Here is a 24,428-nt window from a genome sequence, read left to right on the forward strand (position 1 = left end):
TCGCCTGTAATTTCTGAACTTCACTCAGACCTTGTTCGAAACACTAAAATTTCACAAAAATATGAGCACTTTAAATTGCTGCCAGAAATCTCGGAAAGTCACAAGTTTGAGATGTCTTAAATGACGTGGTGCCAGCAAAACGTTATTTTCGTTTTGAGTTATCATAGTAACTCATAAGCTTAATTAGACAGCTAATTCAGTCCCACACCAAATGGCTAATGGCAGAGGAGCAAGCAAAAACTACTGGGAAAAAAGGAGCGGGTAAAACTAGATTCCAAAAAATGAACCCTGTTTCTACAAGTACTACACGAAGTAAACAAAAAATGAGATGATCCCAAGTGCTCCAGACATTAATTAGTCAGTAGGCCCACAGCTCCACCCGTTCAACGGGGCACGGCCCAGCTAGCTGGCTATACACACTTTGTCGAAACGGAGCCCAGCACGGCGTCAGAACTCAAAGTGAAAGGCGACTACTGTGCATTCGTGGTCCATTTCTTCTGTTTATTTAGTCCCGTACCGGAGAGCCGGAGAGGCGATCTCCTCCTCAAATATGCTCCGAGAGCAGGAATGGCGTGCCAAATGGAGGCACACCCCGAGCACGAGGAAACTCGTGTGCTGGTGGTCCCATTGGTCCCGTGCACGGTATGTGCACTTAGCGAACCAAAACATATGGAATTTGCAATGACTCCAATATGGGCCACCAACCAGCTAGAGCGCATGACAAATGCGCTTGGCGATCCAAACATTTTTTTACCCTTTATTTTCTTGTTGCCGGAAGTGTTAAAAGATGATGATAGAATTGAACAAATGGGGCCCATTGCATTGCATACGCTCTTTTGTTTCACCAATACACAAAGCTTGTGTGTCATTACATTGGTACAAGAAATATAATGAGTACATATAGGGGTACAACACATGACACGAACGTAGGCAGGCGTGAACATGGTGCCCGAAGCAGAAAGATAAGGGATGTGCGCCCAGAGAGGATACATCACAGCTAAACCTATCAAGCATGAACCAAGAGCGGCAACGCTGGACCAACAACAGCACCAACATCTTGAGATCCAAAACCAAAGACACCGCGAGCGAGCAAGATGGCGCCTTCAAGAGGGAGGACGACACCGAGACGCCGTCGTCATCCGGTCCGGAGGAATCGGACCTAGGGTTTCCCCTGAGCTCAAAGAGGGGCACAGCCGAGGGCCTTGACAGCGCCTCCAAGAAGGAAACGACATCTGCAGACGCCGCCTGCCAGCATCGGCAAGCCGAGAGCCGTCGCCGTAGCTCGGGGCAGAGGACAGGCTGCTGGTGACGAGGGGGCCACCTGCAAGAAGGCAGGCCGCGGACACTCTTGCGACTGACCGCAGATCCTACGCCCAATCCAAGGGCAGTGGCACCAGCAGAGCTGGGCCACACACGGAAGGGGAGGGAGGACTGCTGGAGATGGTGCCCCGTGGCCTAGGCTGGCACACTGCGGCCGTGGCCGGGCAGGCAGTGTGCAGCAACTGGAAGGGGGTTGCGCCCGTGCAGGAGTTGCGTGACGCGGGGCGCGCGGGGGGGGGGGGGGGGGGGGGGGGGGGGGGGGGGGAAGGGAGCGCGCGCAGGGGACCGATCCGTCCCGCCGCTGTCATCCCGAGGTGCGGCACGAGTAGCCGCCCCCCGGCGGCGGCGTAGCAAAAACGGACCACACATATATTACTATCCACTGTGGGTAGTCTTATGGTACCCCCTCTTGTCCATATTAATCATTGTACTAAATCAGCGGATCAGAGGAGTACATAATTTTTTGCGGGTAAAAATATGGAATTTGCAATGGTACCAATATGGGCCACCAACCCAGCTAGAGCGCATGACATATGCGCTTGGCGATCCAAAAATAATAATTTATCCTTTATTTTCTTGTTGCCGAAAGTGTTAATAGATGATGATAGAATTGAACAAATGGGGCCCATTGCATTGCATACGCTCTTTTTTTCACGAATACACAAAGCTTGTGTATCATTACATATAGGGTGCAACACATGACACGAACGCAGGTAGGTGTGAACATGATGCCCGAAGCAGAAAGATAAGGGATGCTCGGCCCGAAGAGAGGATACATCATAGCTAAACCTATCAAGCCTGAATCAGGATTGGCAACGCCGGACCAACAAGAGCACCAACATCTTGACAACAAATACCGGAGACACCGCGAGCAAGCAAGATGGCGCCTTCAAGAAGGAGGACGATGCCGAGACGCCGTCGCCATCCGGTCCGGAGGAATCGGACCTAGGGTTTCCCCTGAGCTCAAAGAGAGGCGCAACCGAGGGCCTTAACAGCGCCTCCAAGCAAGAAGCAACATCTGCAGACGCCGTCGTTGTCAGCATCGGCAAGCCGAGAGCTGTCGCCGTGGCTCGGGGGAGAGGACGGGGCCGCTGGTGACAAGGGGGGCACCTGCAAGAAGGCAGGCCATTGACACCCTTGCGACCGGCCGCAGATCCTACGCCCAATCCAAGGGCAGCGGCACTAGCAGGGCTGGGTCACGCACAGAAGGGGAAGGAGGACTGTTGGAGACGGTGCCCCGTGGCCTAGGCCGGCACACCGCGGCCGTCGTCGGGCCGGCAGAGTGCAACAGCTAGAAGGGGGGTTGAGCCCGCGCAAGAGCTGCGTGACGCGGGTGGGGGGGGGAGGAGGAGGGGAGCGCACGCAGGGGACCGATCCATCCCGCCGCGGTCATCCCGAGGTGCGGCACAAGTGGCCAGCCCACAGGCGGCGGCGCAGCAAAAACGGACCACACATATATTACTATCCATTATGGGTAGTCTTATGGTACTTCCTCTGGTCCATATTTATCATTGTACTAAATCGACAACAATTAATATGGATCAGAAGAGTACATAATGTTTTTGTGGGAATATGGTGCACAATTTTTATTAGTTTATTTTATGATCAAATTAAAGTTGAAAAAATGCATGCTGACTTTAGAATGGGGAAATAACTAGGAGCTACAATTCTAGTGGTGTTTAAAGTGCACACGTGATCTTTTACCTTTACGCCGGTAATGTTTATGGTGTGAGCTAAGACTTGACACCTACTCCTTCCGTATAGTGTCAAAAAACGTCTTACATTATGGGACGGAGGTAGTAGATTCGATCCGTATCACTAGCTCAATATTGGACGAAGAGGTTCATCACAATTCTGATGAAAAGTCGAGGTTTCAAATAATGTGCGGCCCTCTTTTTTTTCCTAATGAAAAGAACCGCAACCCATGCCAAGAATCATCGGGTGATTTATTGATGGTTCAAATCCACAACTTTCACATAACCACTAAAAACTAATCACTCTAGTGGCTACGGGTTTGTGAATTTTCAACTCTAATAACTAGGCATTTTTCCCATGTGCTAGCATGAAAAATCGAAGCTTAATTTAAGATGAATTATGTATGAACGAAATGACCTGAATCAAAAGCTATTTTTGGAAAATTGAAATGGTGTGTACTTACATTGTATGCAAGCAAACGAGTATGCATGTATGTTGGGCAGTAGGGGTTGTAAAAGTTAAATTCGGGTCTGCATGGGCTAAAAATAGTGCCAGTTGATGTTGATGTGGCACATTTGGTGAGATTGGAGGTTACATGGTGAGAGAATTAAATATAATTAGAGATCAATTATTTAGAGATATAGAATTCGAAAGGGCGACAACGGGTCATTTACGGTACCCCTTCATTGGCAACTTGAAGCAAACAGGCGACAAGTTCCCCTGTCTCCCATCCCAGAGAGTTTTGGCCGCGAAGGGATCCATGGCGGGGAGTGGTGTGGAGAGGGATGGTTGTGGCTATGGCCAGGGCACCGAGGCGGTGGTTCATATAACATCGGCGCGCGGGCGGCAGACGGATGGATGGGTGGAGTCGGAGAAGACGCCTCGGCAACCGCGCGCCATCAATGCGGGCGGCAGATGGATGGATGGGCGGTCGTTGTGTCGTTTGAACGCGTCGCAGTCACTTGAGTGAGCGGTCACGTCCACTCTGGGCGGGCATGAATGCGGGCGCTGACGTTTTGAAGCGGCGCTGACCGAAAACACGCGGGAAGAAGGGTTGATGGGTTTCTGGTGGGTCAAGGTCGTCAGAAACGGGCTTGAGCTCGGTCCAGACTCCTGCAAACCTCACCCACTTTTGTCTCCAGTTTGCGATAGAAATCACGTCCGAACCGCACTGCAGTCCGATACATGCTTTTATTGAAATGTCTTTCGTGGTCTGAACAGCGTGGTCCAGACTGTTGCGGGAGGTTTAAAGATCAAGGTTGGAGATGCTCTTGGACAACTAATTCAGCCCCACGCCAAATGGCTTATGGCAAAGGAGCAAGCAAAAACAACTGAAAAAAAGGTAAAACTAGATTCCTCCTGGGACCGGCCAATTAATATATTTATTTTTTCCTTGATTGTAAAATAACATATCATGTTTTCCCAGTCCTGCTATATGTTAACAAATGAGATGTTTCCAAGTTGTGTCAGTACTTCAGTCGAGGTTCAGGACGGAGCCCTCTCACAAAGAAAAAAGATTTAGAACGGGGCACGGCCCAGGTAGATATACACTTTTTCCGGAACGGAGCCCAGCTACACACTTCGGTGTCAGAGGCTCAGAGCTCAGAGTCGTTTTCTCTCGGCGAGTTTTCTCTCCCCGACGGTGATAGCCTAGGGTTTCGACATACTCCGGCGCCGCGGCCGGATCTTACCTTCTTTTCCCCGATCGAACTTGCTGGTGATCCCCTGGACTCGGGCTGATCAAGGGAGGCCCCTCGTGACCTTACCCGGCCTTGGTTATAGTGGTTTCTCTGGCAGATCGATCTAGGGTTTTCGTTGACGGCGACTAGACTGCTCGGTTCATGGCGTCGGGATCAAGCTCACAGGGGCGGCATGGCAAGGAGACGACGGAGGAGCTGCTAGCCAGGTTGAATTTGCAGGAGGAGGAAGATGATGATTTCGTGTGGGAGGAGGAGTTACCGGATCTGGGGGCGCCGGCGAAGTGGCTAGCCATAGCCAGGGTACACACTACAAGGACTTTCAGCCCTAATGCTCTTTATGGGGACATGCGTGCAGCCTGGAATCCAGCGAAAACGGTGGTCTGGAGGAAGGTGAAGGACAACTTGTTCACAGCGCAGTTTGGTTGTCTAGGGGATTGGAATAAGGCCATGCTAGAGGGGCCATGGCTTTTCAGAGACCAAGCAGTGATTTTGGTGGAGTATGATGGGTTCAAAAACCCTGATAGCATCAAGTTGGATAAGTTGGCAGTTTGGGCGCAAATCCATCGTTTACCTGACAACTTTTTGATAGAGCCTGCAGTTAGGGGGATGGCATCGCGAATTGGCGAGGTGGAAGAAGTGCAGCTCAAGCTACCGGCAGGTTTCTTTGGTGAATTTGTCCGGGTGAGGGTGAAAATCGATATCAACGCAAAAATTAAGAGGTTTGTCACTGGAAAGAAGGGGGATGAACGAGTTAGATATCAAGTAAAATACGAGAAATTACCTGTCTTTTGCTTTAACTGTGGTGAATGCGGGCATTGGCACGAGGAGTGTGGTGATGGTGTTCATGATGAGACAAAGTTTGAGTGGGGTGACTTTGTTCTGGCTGACAATATTCGCTTCAGGCAACCTGGCAGAGGTGGTTTTGGTAACCAGAGGGGACGAGGCGGCCCAAGGAATGCAGGAGGAAGAGGTAGGGGGCGAGAGCAGTATAACCCCAATCAAAGTTGGCACTTCAATGCATATCAGAATGAACCTCGCAGGGAGGCGGGGAGGCAGGATGAAGGAGAGGACAATGCAATGACCACAGAAGTATCGGGGCCAAGTGAGCCCAAGGGTATGATCGAGGAACCGACTGCTGCAACGCTGGGGGTAGTGGTGGCAAGTAACAAGAGGCAATCTTCGGATAAGAACCATCCAGAGACAGTTCAGTCGAGCGATGATGGAGAAGGGGACGTGGTCCTAGTGAGCTCTACAGCTCTTGTAATCTCTGGAAAGCCGGACGGGGTTCCACCGATGCCGCCTATATATGTGTCTCCAAGGAAAGAGGTGAAGCGACGGAAGAAAGATGTTGGCAATAAAGGAGCCCTGTTTAAGGAGCTGTCTGATGCAGGGACACCGAGTATGGTGACAGATGGAGTGGAACGTGGCAAGGACCAGTATGATGGATCGGCGGGCTCCTCCGAGGAGTGCCGCCGGACGCAATGAGTTCATTTTGTTGGAACTGTCGCGGCGCGGGTAAAGCCGCGACAGTTCGTGAGCTTCGCGACTTTGCGAAGAAATTTACCCCTACCGTGCTGTGTATTGTTGAAACTCAAGTAAAGGGTGCACGTGTAGAAGCTTTAGCTAACACTTTGGGCTATGATAATGCCTATGCGATAGATAGTCAAGGAAGAAGTGGAGGAATAGGGATTTTTTGGAATAATACAATAAATGTTGAGATCTTGGGTGATTCTGTTTATCATATTGATGCAAAGGTGGTAGAGGAAGGGAAAGACCCATGGAGGTTGACATGCGTGTATGGCGAGGCCCAGACACAACTGAGACACCAAACATGGGATCTCCTAAAGGGGTTGGCGTCTTTTAGCAACCTCCCTTGGCTGTGTTTGGGCGATTTTAACGAAGTTTTACGTCCGGATGAACATGAGGGAGCTGCTAATCGGAGTAATGCACAAATACAAGGTTTCCGGGATGCGGTTGACGTTTGCATGTTGATGGACTTGGGCTATCATGGCAGATTTTGGACCTTTGAGAAAAAAGTGACCGGGGGATCCTACACCCGCGTGAGGCTTGACAGAGCGATGGCCACAGCTGATTGGGCGGCGCTTTTCCCTATGGCCAAGGTTACAAACTTAACTTCGGCGTCCTCGGATCATGGACCAATACTCGTACAGTTTGAAGAGGTTTTACCACGCCCTAAACCGAGCTTCCGGTACGAAGTGATGTGGGAGTCACATGAATCATGGCGTGACACTATCAGCTCAGGATGGAGCGAACTGCAAGCGGATCAAGGAGTTGAGGGGATTCGCAGAAAATTGGAGCTTCTGTCAAAGAACCTCTCGGCATGGGAGGATGCAACTTTTGGAAGTGTTAGGAAGGAGATCAAGAAGGCAAAAGCGGAGCTAGAGAGGCTTCGGAGTGTTCCGTCTAGGACTGCTCCAAATCACCTTGAGCAAAAGTTGAATGAACGACTGGTTGAGCTCTATCATAGGGAGGAGTTAATGTGGAGACAAAGATCGCGCATACAGTGGCTGACTGCGGGTGATCGCAACACAAATTTTTTCACATGAGAGCAAATATGCGGCGTAGGAAGAATATGATTCGAGCTCTACACAATGCGATGGGTATAAGAGTAGAGGACAAGGCTGAGATGAAACAACTTGTGACAGATTTCTATAAAACCTTGTACACGACGGAAGGTGTACAGGGGGTAGATGATGTATTACAACATGTGCCTCGGAAAGTGACACCAGAGATGAATGCTTCGCTTTGCGCTCCTTACACAAATGAGGAAGTAAAGCAGGCCCTGTTTCAGATGTTTCCTACGAAGGCACCGGGGCCAGATGGTTTTCCTGCACACTTCTATCAGCGCCACTGGGACATTTGTGGGGATGAAGTAACTAAAGTGGTGCTTCGGATCGTCCGTGGAGAGGAGACTGCTGCAAGCATTAATGATACGGTACTCGTGTTGATACCCAAGGTACAAAATCCCACTCTACTTACCCAGTTTAGGCCTATCAGCCTTTGCAATGTGATTTATAAAATAGCTTCTAAAGTGGTGTCGAATAGATTGAAGTTGATATTGCCAGATATTATCTCAAAGGAGCAATCAGCCTTTGTTCCCGGGAGGTTGATCACGGATAATATTATTTGTGCGTATGAATGTTTGCACTTCATGAAGAGAAACAGATCCAAGACAAACAACTTTTGTGCACTTAAGCTTGATATGATGAAGGCATATGACAGACTAGAGTGGCCTTATCTAAAGGCAATTATGGTTAAGCTTGGCTTTGCACCAGATTGGATCCATACAGTTATGAGCATGATCACTTCTGTTTCATTCTCGGTCTTGTTTAATGGAGAAAGATTAGAGAGCTTCTCACCTTCCAGGGGTATCAGGCAGGGAGATCCTATTTCCCCTTACTTATTCTTGATTGCAGCGGAGGGCCTTTCGTGCCTTTTAAAACACAGTTCTCAGTCATTAGTGCTCGGTGGCATAAAGGTGGCGCCCACGGCTCCGGTAGTGAACCACCTTTTGTTTGCAGATGACAGCCTGCTGCTTTTCAAGTCTAGTGTCCAGGGGGCAAATGAGGTTTCAAACCTACTTGATGCATATTGCTTGGCTTCGGGCCAAAGGGTAAACTATGATAAATCGTCCATATTTTTCAGTAAGGGATGCCCGGAGACCCTTAGGGTGGAGATAAAGAATATACTTAATGTGCAGAATGAGTCTTTGAGTGAAAAGTATTTGGGTCTGCCGACCGATGTTGGACAGTCCAAAAATGGCACCTTCAAATATTTACGAGACAGAGTTTGGGAAAGGATAAAGGGATGGATGGAGAAACTTTTATCAGTGGCAGGAAAGGAGGTTCTCATAAAATCTGTGGCTCAAGCTTTACCAGTTTTTTCGATGTCTTGCTTCAGATTACCTCGAGGCCTTTGTGGAAGCATTACGTCACTCATTCGTCAATTTTGGTGGGGGAGCAAGAGAGGCAAGAGGAAACCATGTTGGGTAGCTTGGGATTTGATGACCCGACCGAAAAGTTTGGGAGGACTTGGCTTTCGGGATATAGAAATCTTCAACTTGGCACTTTTGTCTCGGCAAATTTGGAGATTATTGAATGATCCCTCCTCTCTTAGTGCACAAATCCTTAAAGCATCATATTTTCCACAATGTACAGTCCTTGAAGCTCAACTAGGTCCACATCCTTCTCAGGTGTGGCGATCTATACTTGATGGGAGAGATATTATCACCCAAGGAGCTATCCGGCGTATTGGTGATGGAACTACCACGAACATATGGCAACATAGTTGGATCCCAAGGGACGGAATGATGAAGCCGGTGGCCTCCTTAGTTGCTGACCCACCGCAACTGGTTTCTGATCTGATCGACCACACTAGAGCTGCGTGGCGAGAGGACTTGCTTAGACAGGTGTTCATACCCATTGATGTGGAGGCGATCTTGCAAATACCGCTCTGTACACGGCGTGTGGACGATTTCTGGGCATGGAATGATGATCCAAGGGGGCGTTTTTCTGTACGGTCAGCTTATAAGATGATTGTCAAGATCAAGATTGGGCGCGAGGCATGGCTGGAGGAAAGGGAGGATCCTTCCAACTCTGAACATGAGATGAGGGGGTGGAACTCGCTATGGAACATGTCAGTGCCACCGAAACTGCGCTTTTTCACTTGGCGATTGGCGCAACACTCACTCCCTACGGGAGATGTCCTAAACCATCGTCATATGGCCACTACGAGTGCTTGCTCCCTATGCGGAGGGCAGGATAGCTGGCGGCATTCTTTGCTGGAGTGTAATGTGTCTAGGTGTGTGTGGGCACTTTCAGAAGCCGAGATGGTCGAGCACATGTGGGCAACCTCAGAACCTGACGCACGGCTGTGGCTCTTTGCCATGAATGACTCTCTTCCACCGGAGCAATTTCAGTTGATGATTGTTACTTTATGGGCGATTTGGAGTGCAAGACGGAAAGCTATACATGAGGATATATACCAGACTCCGTTTGCCACTGACAACTTCATCAAAGCTTACTTATCAGACATAGAGTTTTTGAAGAAGAAGAAGGAGGAAGCACATGGGATAGCAGTACCACGACCCCGTACGTGGATTCCACCACCAACAGATTACTACAAACTCAATGTGGACGCGGCCGTGTCACGCCCAGGTACGTTTGGCGCAGTTGGTGTGGTTTGCAGGGATGAGAGAGGTTTGTTCATGGGAGCGTCAGCTCTCGTTTTCAGAGGACTGCACAACCCCCAAGTGCTAGAAGCACTAGCTGTTCGGGAGGCATTAGCACTTTCAGAAGATCTCTATATCAACCATTTACTTGTTGCCTCCGATTGCAAGGTGGTGGTAGATGCAATCAGACAGGGAAGCTCAGCAGAATTTGGAGCCATTGTCGAGGAAATCAAGACTAGAGCAACTACCTTTATTTCATGTTCGTTTACTCATGAGTATAGGACCTCCAATACGGAGGCCCATAATCTCGCAAAGCATGCGTTATCTTTAGGGTTTGGCCGACACACTTGGCTAGGACAACCCGGCGATCTTCTTTTTGTACCTATGAACATTATGATTCAGTAATAAAGCTTTGTAAGATTCTAAAAAAAAAAAGAGAGGCTCAGAGCTCAAAGAGCGAGGCAACTGTCATTCGTCCATGCGTGCGTGGTTCATTCGTTCATTTAGTCCCGTATCGGAAATCCGATCACACACTCCCCTCCTTAAATATGCTCAGAGAGCAAGCAGGGCGTGCCAAATGGAAGCACACCACGAGCACGAGGTCGACGAGACCCGTGCGCCGGTGGCCACGTGCGCGGTATGCGCACTTAGCAAACCAAAAATTGTCAATCGACAACCAAGTACGAGGCTGATCATCAGCAACACGGCCATCAAGATGAGATCGAGCGCATGACAAATGCGCTTGGCTTATTATACAACTTTTTTTAAGTTTTATTAACTTTTTTTATTACTTTCTTTGTTGAGCAAATCAGAAACGGCTGAAAGCGTCGGGGATGATGATCCCTTTTATGTTTCTTTTCTCGCAATTTTTTTCATGTTTTTTAGATGATTTTTGTTTCTGTTGTTACTGGCCTGTATGGTGAAGTCTTGTACTGCATCATTTCGGGTTTACGTGATCCACACATATTTGTAGTCCAATTTTGATCCTTCCAAAAAACTGAGTTGTATGCTGTAACAAAAATACGTCGTCGGTCTGCGTTCAAAAGAGGATTGAATAGTGTACTATTCTATGGTGTATAATTTTGTAGGTCTAATTGATGGTCAAAGTAAATCCCTAAATTCCTCGCAAAAAAAAAAGTAAATCCCTAAATGTGTGTGGGTCTTAGGATGGAAAATAATTAGGTGCTGCAATTCAGTGGTGTTTTTTTTAGCTGCAATTTCAATGGTGTTGACAGTTTGAGACGCCGTCTTGTGATCTAATTCAGCCCTTGTTAATAGAAAAAAGATCTTTTCTTCAAGGTCTTAAATCGATGTTCGAGTGCTCGGTTCTCTTTCCACCGGTAATGCTTCTTGGGACGAGGATTCGTGGCACGCAGATCTCGCAGCACCGAGTCTCTCGCACGTGCTTTATTTTTGGTTTTCAATTTCAAACTTCTATGTCTTTATTCAAATTAAGTTTTCTTTTCGTATTCATGTTTCTCGTGACGAGGGCTTTCAAATAAAATCCGTTTTGAATATATTCTGATGAATTTTAAAAATAAATGTTAAGTTTTAACTCTTGAAACTTAGTACGAGCGACCGATAAAAATACGAATTTTTCGCCTACAACCAACAAAAAATGTATATTTTTTTTATGTATGGAACTTGGTAAGAGCGAATTTAAATATGATCCCCTTACCTCCTCCTTTTACATGTGCGATAAGAAAGTAAGAATTAATCAGACCACTAATTAATAGACCAATGTGTCAGATCTATTATATACTCTTACCTCTCATGTTAAAAAAAGAGGTAAGAGGAACATGTTAAAATTGCTCGCTTTTTTCAGTTTTAGTGGAAGGGACCGAGCATCCTTCAAATTGTCTTCTACCACCAGCGCGTGGTCTACCCCTCCCCTAATCCAATCATCTCATGCCTCTACCTCGCTGGCACCGTCATGGCAGGCCGCGGCATCCCCGTCTTCTGCTCGGCTTCGTCGAATTCAACAGGAGTAGGTACAAAAAGACCCTCAGCCAAACCTGTCAAGTTTTGGACTCGCCTGTGTCTGCGACAACATAGCCAGCAGCGTCGTCGTCGGCTAAGGCTCGGCCTTGCCGGTGTCCCTGTGCCTCGCTGGAGCTCACTATGGCGCCCCTGTCTAGCCCCAGGCACCGCCTTCTCTCTCATCCAAAAACTCGCACAAATAATATTTTCATGGATTTTTCAGCTATAGTAATCTAGAAAGAAATTGGTTTAGAATTTGGGAGTTTAAAAATACAGAAATTTCTCGAGAATTTAGAAACAGCTGAGTTGTTGTGAGAAATCCTTACTAGAAAACCAATTAAGCCACAGCCAAAGAGGACTCATGGCTAAACATTAAGCAAGCAAAGCCAGATTCCACAATGAACTGGTCACTGTTTTTCTCTTGGTGGCATGTCGTGCCTTGATTTCATTGTGAGCTTTGCACTAAGAAAAAGAATCAGTATTGCGAAATCTCAGTCGACAGTGGATTGCGTAGTCGTTTAATCTTCGTGCAAAGAATTGTGCTAGACTGAGCACTGTCCAACAGCTCTTGCAACAGGTCGTCCCATCGCTACTGCATCCGTCATCGCCGGTTGTTGTATGTCGTCTCAGCGGTCACAGTGCCCGCCCTAGTCCCTCGCAGCACGCCGTCCCATTGTCATTGCCGCTTGCAGCATGTAATCTCACCGGTTGCAACATCCGCCATCATTTCTCACAACATTCGGTCACAACGACGTCTTCTGCCGTCTGCGTCATCGACTGGGTTAGGAAATGGGTCGCGCGGGAGGATGAGGAGGGAGCTGAAACTTCCCTCCCATCCAGACAGTTGGCTGATGGTGCTCCATATCGAGGTTCCAACCTCCAAATATAGTCTCGCGGGCCATATATGAAGTGTGCTCCATAAATTATGGCGATCAAGGGTCAGATGGTGACTTTGTTAAAGTGGCATTTTTCATCAAAATCGTCATATTAATGGTTATTATGTCGGTCGGGAGTCGGGACGATATGGCGACTCTGCTAGAGATGCTCTAATATGTCCGCTTTTCGATAAGGGTGGATTTTATCTGCTTAAATGGAGCATCAAGAGGATACAAACACTATGAGCGCATGCCCGTCCTATGTATAGTTAGAATGCACACAACCAAGACCAACACGCACACAAACACGTCGACAACTAGCAAAGTCATATAAGACCAAAGCTATGTATAGACGAGAAAAAAAGTTTAATAATATGTTAACTACACTTGGACCTTGTTTGAAAAACTAAAATTGCAAAAAAGAAAATTGAGAATATTAAGTTGCATGATGAAATTAATCTTGTAAACTCCCGAGCTCGAGATGTCTTAATATAGATAATGTGATGGCGGGGTTCTTGGAGGTTTATCTTTGTGTTAGCTAAACTTATTTTCCATTTTGTGCTATCATAATCTTAATTACACAGCTAATTCAATCCCGTACCAAAATGGCTTATGGCAAAGCAGCAGCCAGCAAGCAAAGCCAGGCTCATCCTGGACCTGGACAATTGAAATCTCTTTTTATAAGTACTACACGAAGTAAAAAAAAAAAGATGATTCCAAGTGCTCCAGACATTAGTGAGTAGGCCCACAGCTCCACCCGTTCAAGCAGCCCCGAGCTCGGAGAAGGGGCACGGCCCAGCTTGCTAGCTACACTCTCGAAATGGAGCCCAGCACGGCGTCAAAACTCAAAATGGAAGCCGACTGTCGTGCATTCGTGGTCTATTCTGTTTATTTAGTCCCATACCGGAGAGCCGAAGAGGCGGTCTCCTCCTCAAATATGCTCCGAGAACAGGAATGGCGTGCCGAATGGAGGCACACCACGAGCACGAGGAGACTCGTGTGCTGGTGGTCCTGTGCACGGTACGTGCACTTAGCGAACCAAAAAATATGGAATTTGCAATGACCCCAATATGGGCCACCAACCAGCCATAGCGTATGGCATATGCGCTTGGCAATCAAACATATTTTTTAACCCATTTATTTTCTTCTTGATGATTTTCTTGCGGAAAGTGCTAAAAGATGATCTAAAAAATTGAACAAATGAGGCGCATTGCATATGCTCTTGGCGATCCCTTTTATGATTCTTCTTTTTTCACATTTTTGTTCATGATTTTATTGATCCTTTGAGTATGGCCAAGATCCGTCCCTCCTTCCGGGGTTACGAGGATGTTACTGATCCTTTGAGTACATAACGGGTTCACAAAAGTTTTCAATAGTATACTTGGTTGATGGAACTCCCTCTGGTTCATATTAATCGTTGTACTAAATCAGCGACAATTAATATGGATCAAAGGGAAAACATAGTTTTTTTTGGGGGGGGGGGGGGGGGGGGGGAGGGTGATATGGTGCACAATTTTTTTTTATGATCAAATTAAATCTCAAAAATGCAAGCTGACCTTACAATGGGGAAATAACTAGGAGCTGCAATTCTAGTGGTGTTGAAAGTGCACACGTGATCCTTTACCTTTACGCCGGTAATGTTTATTCTGTGCACTAAGACTTGACACCTAGATCCGATCCTTATCACTAGCTCAATACTGGACGAAGAGGCTCGTCAGAATTTTGATGAAAAGTCGAGGTTTCTAATAATGTGCGCCCCTCTTTTTTTTCCCTAATGTAAAAAGGCACAACCCATGCCAAGAATCATCGGTTGACTTATTGATGGTTCAAATCCACAACATTCATGTAACCAAAAAAAATTAATCACTCTGGTGGCTATGGGTTTGTGAATTTTCAACTATACTAAGTAGGCAATTTTCCCGTGTGCTAGCTCAAAAATTCAAAGCTTAATTTAAGATGAATTGTGTATGAAGGAAATGACCCGAATCAAAAGCTATTTTTGGAAAATAAAAATGTTGTGTACTTACATTGTGTGCAAGCAAAAGAGTATGCATGTACGTTGGGCAAATTAAATTAGGGTCTGCATGGGCTAAAAATAGTGTTAGTTGATGTTGACATGGCATATTTGGTGAGATGGAAGGTTACACGTTGAGAGAATTAAATATAATTGGAGATCAACTATTTAGAGATGTCGAATTCGAAAGGGGGACAACGGGTCAGTTACGGCACCCCTTCATTCGCGACTTGAAGCAAACAGGCGACGAGTTTCCCTGTCTCCCGTCAGCGGCACCACCAATCTGCCTCGTCTTTTATGGCCTCGAGGCCGTGGAGAGACAAGGTGGGTCCCGACCCTTATTGGCAGGAGGGCTTGGTTTCTAGGCCTTTTTTGATTGGCTAGAGTTTTTGTCCGACTCAGGAAGGCGAGAAGGCGGCGACTCCCTGAAGATAGAATAAGGTTCTCCCTGCCTAGCCACCGTCACGATGGTGCGTCTATGGTCGTCGGAGGGCGTGTGGAGGTTTGTCCCAGGCTAATATTGTGGGATTCGGTCGGTGTTGGCCTCCAGTGGATCCGCTTGGATCTAGTCTTCGTTTATGTACACTCGTGTGTCTACAAGTTGGATCCTTCTTATCGCTTCTCTTCGTCGACAACACTTGTTGTCCTGAGGCACTGGTCCTGTCAGATTTTAGCACGACGACTTCCTGACTATCTAGTACAATAAGATTTGCCCTACTCCGATGAGTAAGGGGCTATGACGGCAACGCGTCTTTGGTTCGTTCCAGTGCGTTTAGTCGTCGTTAGGTGATTTACGGATCTGGATATAATTTGTATTACTCCTAGTGTTCTTCGTACTACCATGACAATTGATGAATAGATCAAAAAAAATTCTTGTAAAAATAATAATAATTAAACGGGTTAAGTTGCCGTGACAAATGGGAGGGATGGTCTTCGGTTTCAAAATAGGTCTCAAGTCCAAATATTCTCGTCGGCTTCTTCCAGGTTTTGCCTATGAAATCTTTATATTTTCCCAATTTAGACTTGTCATAAGCCCTAGAAAGCTAGTTAATCCCCGATAGCTCAGACGAAGATGACTTATGGTAAACGAAATTACTATGCGGACGACAGTATCCCGGCCGAATGGTGGACGATGTTGGATTGAACGGCGTTGTTTAATTTAGCTCTACTCATGTACGGCTTGATGTGTTACATCGTCTGAAAATCGTCCACCGTTGTCGTCTGTGTAGCAACGTTCTATGGTAAAACAGCAAGCAAGCCAGATTACATCCTAAGGTTAGATTCATCGCGTGCAAGACAAAGATTTTGTCCTATTTGTAGGGTTTGACCTCTCAATCTGCCTAACTCCATGTCAGCTAGCATGATTCAAGGAGGTGGTTAAATTGTTAAGTATTCCCTCCGTTCCTAAATATAAATCTTTTTAGAGGTTTCATTAGGGAACTACGTACGGATGTATATAGACATATTTTATAGTTTAGATTCACTCATTTCACTCTGTATGTAGTCACCTAGTGAAATGTCTAAAAAGACTTATATTTAGGAACGGAGGGAGTATGTTAGACCAAAACATAGTTCCATGCATGCCAAAAGGGCAGGCTATTGAAGGGCCAAAATACCACCCTATGTCCCTATTAGCCAGCACCAGGCATGTAGTGGTACTACTAATGCTGTCAGGCTCCTGCTTAGGATGCCTATGAGTGATAATTTGTTAACTACTACTCAGACCTTGTTCGGAATACCGGGGGCTCCTTTGATTCAAAGTAATTCCATCGAATTTTTGGAGGATTTGAATCCTTAGGAATGGAAACATTAGAAAAAAGTTTGTAAGGGTTGTTTTGCACACTATTTTGGAAGAAATTTTCCATCCACTGAAAGCTCTTTGCTCAATTTCTTTGTTTCTCATGTGGTATCAAACACTGTTTGGTATAAAATTCCTACGGTTTTCTAATTCTACAGGATTCAAAAGGACATTCCATTTCAACCATGTATTTTTTTCTATTCCTGCATTTTGAGAATCCTGCGATTCAAAGAGGCCCTGAATTTTTTCACAAGAAATTTGGAAACGTTAAGTTGCGGCCAGAAATGTGGATGAATTTACAAGTTCGAGAAGGTGTCTTAGTCTGAATATTCTGGTGGGTTCTTGAAGGTTTATCTTTGTGTTAGCTAGTCTTTTTTCCTTTGATTTTGAGCTATCATGGGCTAATGCAGTCTCAGACCAAAATGGCTTATGGCAAAGCAGCAAGCAAGCCAGATTCCACTCTTGAGCTGACCAATTAATATATATCTTTTCTTGATAAAATGTCATATTTTTCCTTTTTCTACAATTACTACCAAGTTAGAAAAAAAAAGATGATTTAAAGTTCTCAGTACATTAGTCAGCACTCAGCAGGCAATTAACATTAGCTCATGTTATCAATGGCAACATGCCACTGTAGCTCAGGTCACAGCCATTCAGATTGTACAGACTACAGAGCAAAACAACACCTACAGCACATCGATTCAAATAATTTCATGTACATCTTGTCCCAGAGGCTTGCACTGAGACCATCAGGCTTCTTCTTTCAGTCAGGCTGCATTTCAGAGGCAATCTGAATTTTGCTTGGTTTTCAGCAGAGGAACCAGCTGCAGCACCGGAACCGGGACGGCACGCGGCCGGTCTTCCGGATGCGCTCCACCTGCCGCGCCAGCCGAACCGCCCGCCGGTTCCGCCTCGCCTCGACCCTCGCCTGCTTTCCCTCCACCTTGTGGCTCAATGTGGACAGCCTCTTGGTCAGGCTGTTCTTCGCCCTCGCCTTCATTTGATCGGCCTGCACCTGAAATGAATTTTTTGCACAATTACATTCTGTAACTTGATACAATGCATGATCAGAATTTGTTGACACACAGCTGGGATTTGTTTCACAGTTTTGTCAGGAGAATGTAACAAGTTTAGGAGTTCAGATGGAAGCTGACCTCTGCATGCCTCATCTTGGCTTCGAATTTGGATTTCTGGCAGTTCTCCCACTCCTGAATCTTCACCTCCTTCCTCTGATATCTGAACCATCATGACCAAAACAAAATAAGATAAGATTCAGAAGAAAATGCTGTGTTTGAATGAAACAATCAGGCACAAGAATCAGGATTAAAATGTGGAGATTCTGCTCGTGCCTTGATGCGAGTTTGCACTTCTTGGACTCTGCCCATGCCGCGGCTCGAGCTTCGAACTCCTCCTTGCTGGCTTCGTCTTCTTCGCCGGTGCTCTTGTCCGGCGAGGTGCGGATGCGGTCCTCCTTGCTGGCCCAGGACGCGATGCTCATCTTGCCCAGCTGCAGCCCGAGCGCGGCGATCTCCCGGCGCGTCCTGATCTGCAGCTCCCGCTCGGACGCGGACGGCGAGGCCGGCACCGAGCAGAGCGGGCTGAGGGACGGCGTGGCGGCGCCGGCCGGGGTGCCGCTCCTGGACTGCTCCTGGCTGGCGATCGGCGTCATCTCCGTGCCGACGTCCCTCATCGACACCGACGACGACTGCGCCACCGCCGGGGCGCCCACCTGGGTGCGGAGCTTCGTGTCGCGACGCTGCTTGCTCGCCGGCCCGGTCACCGACGCCAGCGAAGACGACGAGGGCGAGGGCGACCGCGGCAGCTCTGTCAGCGCGCTGCCGCCGCTCGTCTTCTTCGTTTCCGACTGCGGCGCCGCAGACTCCGGCACGACGCGGACGCAGCCTCCGCCGACGCCGCTGTGGCCGTGCACGGAGGCGGCCGCCTTCTTGGAGAATATGGGGTTGGAGTGCACGACGTGCCTCCCGGCGATCCACTTCTCCGCGTCGTTCCACTTGGACGGCACCTGCCTGAAGAAGGGCCCGAGGCCGGCCACCGCCGCCCTCTCCTCCATGTGGAACTCGAAGCTGCCGCCATTGCCGGAGTGAGCAGCAGACCTGCCGTGGCTCCCGCTGGAGCGCGACCGGGAAGAAGAATCCGAGCGGTCCTTGTGGTACTCCGAGGAGCCCTCGTCGAGCTCCTGCGGCAGGAGGCTGTTCTTGGGGTGGTCGTCGGCGTGGAGCCTGGACGGCGACTTGCTGGCCGCCTCGTCCTTGCTGGCGGCTCCGTGGGGATGGGGATGGGGATGGGATCCCATCCCCAGCAGCTTCATCCTCAGCTTCGTCGGAGACATGACCCCCATCTGCATCCCAATCACACCCACACAAATCAAAATCAGGGGCGCTAACACATTGATCCATAAGTAAATGTGCTGTTAATTTCAGTAAAACTGATCCTATGAATGTGTGGGAATTTGTGGCGATGGATTGGCTGCAGAAATCTGTGCCTTGGTTTCCTCCGCAGAGGAGGGAGGGGTTGACTGCTCCGCTGCTGCTAGCGAAGCTGCCATTGGGGTGCGATGGTGTGAGCAGAGAGAGCAGAGTGAACCTCTTCCCACCAACATCAAACCTCACTGAGCTCACTCACTCACTCACTCACTCACTCGCACACTGGAGAATGAACCGAGCCCCCACTCTGGGCATGGAGCAGCAAAGCATGGCCATACAGGGAAAGGGAAAGAAGAAGAAAAGAAAAGAAGGTGACCCTATACTATAGTGTTAGTGTAGTGCCTGCCATGTTACCCATGGGACAACAAATCCAATCCAAAGCCCCATAAACGCGCAATGCACTACAGTTCTCAATGCTGGAAACAGCTTTGACACAGTGCTAGCAACTCATGAACAGAGATACTCCCCTCTGATAGAAAAAAGATTTAGTGGTATCTTTGTTGTGGATGGAAACCCAAATGCTGCTAGTAGCACAACGTTGTGGATGGAAACAGTGATGACTTGGACACCGCCATGGATGAACACGGATAAATACACAGAGCAAAGAAAATTAGCACTACCTGAACCTTGTGTATCCTCTCATACTCCATGGTGACAGTGCCCCTCAATCTCTCTCTCTCTCTCTCTCTCTCTCTCTCTCTCTCTCTCTCTCTCTCTCTCTCTCTCTCTCTCTCTCTCTCTCTCTGATGCTGATGCTGGTGCTGGTGCTGCAAGTGGAGGAAAGGGGAGGGGAGGGAGGGCAAAGGCAGGATAAGATTGCTTTGTTAATTCTCTGGGGTGGGAGGAGCGGGGCAGAGCAGGTGTTGGTGGTTGAAGCGTGAAGCAGCAAGCGTGCTGTGCCGAGGGAGAGCGGGCTTTTATATAACCGGAGGAGGGAGGAAGGCACGTGGCGGTTGGCGACGAGGAGGGGTAGCGCGTGCCGCTGGGCCGTGCGATCGACACGTCGCCGGATCGGACGGACGCTGTCGGGACAAGGGCGCGTGCGGCGGAGCAGTGTGCGCGCTGAACCGAGCGTCTGCAGTCCGCCTAGCTGAAGCCGATTGGGTTCTGGCCAGTCGGCCATGGCAAGGCCGACCGGTGCCCGCAAAGTCCTTTTTACCGGAGCTTGGAGCTACCGGTGGTTCCCCAACCAATAAAATCTTGCCACCTCAGAAGTTGTATCTATGTATTCCACTATTACCTTCATTTAAGCCTCTGTATTTCACCAGCTTGGACCCACCCATGTGATTTGACTTGCTAGGCCACGCACGTGATTCCAACCACAACACCCGCTTTACACGCATGCCTGAGTCACGTACACTTCACACATGTACAGAAGCACATACATAGCAAGGTCAGCTTATTTTGTTCAAAGGATCAACCTCTCTCACTTTAATTTAATTTAAAATCTTTTATAACACATATTTGAATTTCAAATGAAACTTATTCCATTCAAGTTTGATTTCAATAGTTTGATAAATAGATTTTCACTTTTTAATCTAATTCCACACATTCGGAAAAAACTAATTTATATAGTTTCATATTTCCCAAAAGAGTGAAACTATTTATTTTTCAACTTTCATAGAGCTGATTTGTTTTCTTAAAAAACATTTGACTCCTTTCAAAAACACATTTCACTAAAGAGTGAAACTTGGTATTTCAAAAGAGTGTCATAAGCAATTTTAAATTTTTACTAACTGGTTTCATTTATTCAAATAATTCCGGTGTCATTTTTCACAACGAGTGAAACTGTTTATTTGAACCTAAAGCTAGATTTCAATCCTCTCAAAAACTGATTTCAATAATTTCAAGAACCCATTTACGCATTTCACTCATTGAAACAGAATTCGGTTATTCCAATTCCAATTTCATATTTCACAACAAGTGGAACTAACTATTTTAAACTGTCAAAGAACAAATTTCAATTCTTTCAAAATAAGATTTCACTCATTGTGAAAACCATTTTCACTGTCATATTGTACAAAATACTGAAACTTACTATTTCAAAAGAGTGGCATAAACAATTTTAAATTTTTACAATGTAATTTCAATTATTCCAATTCCATTTTTCATATTTCACAATGATTGAAATGATTGTTTTAACCGTCAAAGAACTGATTTCAACTCTCTCAGAAGAAGATTTCAATCATTTCAAAAACATACACTATCATATTTTACAAAATACTAGAACTTACTATTTCAAAAGAGTGGCATAAACAATTTTCAATTTTTACAATGTCATTTCAATTATTCCAATTCCATTTTTCATATTTCACAATGATTGAAACTAATTGTTTTAACCGTCAAAGAACTGATTTCAACTCTCTCAGAAGAAGATTTCAATCATTTCAAAAACATACACTATAATATTTTACAAAATACTGGAACTTACTATTTCAAAAGAGTGGCATAAACAATTTTAAATTTTTACAATGACATTTCAATTATTCCAATTCCATTTTTCATATTTCACAATGATTGAAACTAATTGTTTTAACCGTCAAAGAACTGATTTCAACTCTCTTAGAAGAAGATTTCAATCATTTCAAAAACATACACTACCATATTTTACAAAATACTGAAACTTACTATTTCAAAAGAGTGGCATAAACAATTTTAAATTTTTACAATGTCATTTCAATTATTCCAATTCCATTTTTCATATTTCACAATGATTGAAACTGATTGTTTTAACCGTCAAAGAACTGATTTCAACTCTCTCAGAAGAAGATTTCAATCATTTCAAAAAACATACACTATCATATTTTACAAAATACTGAAACTTACTATTTCAAAAGAGTGGCATAAACAATTTTAAATTTTTACAATGTCATTTCAATTATTCCAATTCCATTTTTTATATTTCACAATGATTGAAACTGATTGTTTTAACCGTCAAAGAACTGATTTCAACTCTCTCAGAAGAAGATTTCAATCATTTCAAAAACATACACTATCATATTTTACAAAATACTGAAACTTACTATTTCAAAAGAGTGGCACAAACAATTTTAAATTTTTACAATGTCCTTTCAATTATTCCAAATCCATTTTTCATATTTCACAATGATTGAAACTGATTGTTTTAACCGTCAAAGAACTGATTTCAACTCTCTCAGAAGAAGATTTCAATCATTTCAAAAAACATACACTATCATATTTTATAAAATACTGAAACTTACTATTTCAAAAGAGTGGCATAAACAATTTTAAATTTTTACAATGTCATTTCAATTATTCCAATTCCATTTTTTATATTTCACAATGATTGAAACTGATTGTTTTAACCGTCAAAGAACTGATTTCAACTCTCTCGGAAGAAGATTTCAATCATTTCAAAAACATACACTATCATATTTTACAAAATACTGAAACTTACTATTTCAAAAGAGTGGCATAAACAATTTTAAATTTTTACAATGTCATTTCAATTATTCCAATTCCATTTTTCATATTTCACAATGATTGAAACTGATTGTTTTAATCGTCAAAGAACTAATTTCAACTCTCTCAGAAGAAGATTTCAATCATTTCAAAAACATACACTATCATATTTTACAAAATACCGAAACTTACTATTTCAAAAGAGTGGCATAAACAATTTTAAATTTTTATAATGTCATTTCAATTATTCCAATTTCATTTTTCATATTTCACAATGATTGAAACTGATTGTTTTAACCGTCAAAGTACTGATTTCAACTCTCTTAGAAGAAGATTTCAATCATTTCAAAAACATACACTATCATATTTTACAAAATACTGAAACTTAGTTTTTTACAAAGGTATTTCAGTTACTCCAATTCAAATGTCATATTTCACAACGAGTGGAACTGATTAGTTCAACTGTGAAATAACTTATTCCAATTCTACAAAAAGTACATTTCAATCCTTCCAACAAAAATGAACTGTGATATTTTTTATAAAGGACCGAAACTTAGTATTTCGGCTATTTCACTGATTTCAGACATCACAAAATATGGATTTCACATATTTGCACATCAATTTTGACAATTCCAGAAAGAAATTTAACTTGATTCACAACTGAAATATATTGTAATTACACTGAAAGTGCCCAAGTTGTATTGTTTCACAATTCACATCAAATACAACTACTGAATTCTCATTTCACCTCCAGAAAACAATAACTAATTATCTTCACATAACAAGAACTGAAACTGAATCCACGACAAGGAGCAGGGGAGGCCATCTGGTAAAAAGGCAAGGGAAGTTCAAATCATGCACAACAAAACAAATTCATTTGGAATACAGAGAGAGATGCAAGGGGAGGTGGGCTTCATAGCTCACCAGAGGGATGCAGCCAGATCCGCGGGAGAGAAAAAGGGGAAGGGATCTGGCGGCGGCTATGCTTGGAGTCACCGGATCTGGCGGCAACCGCGCGAAGGGACACGTCGTGGGGGCCGCGCTGCGAGATCCACTCATGGTGACACCAGCGGACGGGCAACAAGGACGAAGGAGGACGGGAGCCTCGCGCCGGCCAAGGAAAGCCACGTCGTCGCCGCCAACCTGGCTCGCTGGATCTCTGTTGAAGACGAGGTCGTCCGACCATGAATCCGCCGTTGTTGGTCCGACAACTGGCCGGGGAAGCGATCCGGCGGCCGGAGTTGGGACGGTCGCCGGATCCGGTCGCCGGAGATGGAGAGAGGTTGGGTACGGGGTGGGCTGGGTTGCGAGAGAGGGGGGCATGGGACAGGTTGGGAGATATTTATCCTTCGGCCCCGTCGATGTATTCCTTTCATATATGTTCTGTATCAGCGGAAGAAAAGAAAATTAACTCTATGTGGGTCCAACACAGCACTAATCTAAAAGCAACCTTGTGTGGTAGATTCTTCGCCGGTACTTACCGGAACCGGTAAAAAAACTTAGTTGGACCGGTGCCCTCACCAACCCCTCGCCCGACTCCTCCTCCCTTCTCCCCCCCCCCCCTCCCCTCTTGTTCCTCATCTTTCCCCTCCTTAGCTTTTCTCGCCTGCACGAAAACGCTCGATTTATCACCTGAATTTGAGCCGATTTCTTGCCCGTTTTCCACCGTAGTTGCATTCTAGAGGGTTGGGGGAGGCAAGGTGATGAAGTCATATACCTAGGGTAGGGTCATGGACCTGTCTAAAATACCCTACCCAAGGACATCTTTAGAAGAAGCTACCTTCCAGTCGACCAAGAGGGACTCCACTCGACGAACTCAAGGACACTCGACGATGAAGATAACCACTCGACCATGAAGCTAACCACTCGACGGCCAGGAGACCTAAAGTCACTCAGCACGCAATAGTCTGTCATTAAGTAGCTTTAATAGTCTTCATAGCACTTTATGTGGGCGTTACCAGTAACCCCCTGTCTTAATGTACTTTAAA

At 45.8% G+C, this 24,428-nt stretch overlaps 1 protein-coding gene across 2 annotated transcripts; it reads right to left on the reverse strand.

The window, feature by feature from the left end:
• Positions 1 to 17,125: 17,125 nt before the first annotated feature.
• Positions 17,126 to 19,910, reverse strand: LOC123110318 (uncharacterized). Of its 2 annotated transcripts, none has more exons than XM_044530807.1 (4): positions 19,638 to 19,910; positions 17,923 to 18,932; positions 17,728 to 17,809; positions 17,126 to 17,588 (listed from the first exon to the last, which is right to left on the reverse strand). In XM_044530807.1, the coding sequence occupies exons 1-4, from the start codon at positions 19,665 to 19,667 to the stop codon at positions 17,382 to 17,384; spliced, it is 1,329 nt and encodes a 442-aa protein (XP_044386742.1). In that variant the 5' UTR covers positions 19,668 to 19,910; the 3' UTR covers positions 17,126 to 17,381. The 2 variants fall into 2 exon arrangements, with proteins under 2 accessions (XP_044386742.1, XP_044386741.1); XM_044530806.1 differs by lacking the exon at positions 19,638 to 19,910 and adding an exon at positions 19,077 to 19,619.
• Between the last annotated feature and the right edge of the window lie 4,518 nt (positions 19,911 to 24,428).

Source organism: Triticum aestivum, chromosome 5B (assembly GCF_018294505.1).
Source record: "Triticum aestivum cultivar Chinese Spring chromosome 5B, IWGSC CS RefSeq v2.1, whole genome shotgun sequence".
In the NCBI taxonomy this organism is placed as follows: Eukaryota; Viridiplantae; Streptophyta; class Magnoliopsida; order Poales; family Poaceae; genus Triticum; species Triticum aestivum.

What these genes read in the sequence shown, in the direction of transcription:
- LOC123110318 (XM_044530806.1), bottom strand. Translation starts at nt 19,193, where the DNA reads ATGTTGGTGGGAAGAGGTTCACTCTGCTCTCTCTGCTCACACCATCGC. An exon ending in CCTCTGCGGAGGAAACCAAG is followed by an intron (nt 18,933 to 19,076) that starts GCACAGATTTCT and finishes ATTGGGATGCAG; the next exon opens with ATGGGGGTCATGTCTCCGAC. An exon ending in AAGTGCAAACTCGCATCAAG is followed by an intron (nt 17,810 to 17,922) that starts GCACGAGCAGAA and finishes ATGATGGTTCAG; the next exon opens with ATATCAGAGGAAGGAGGTGA.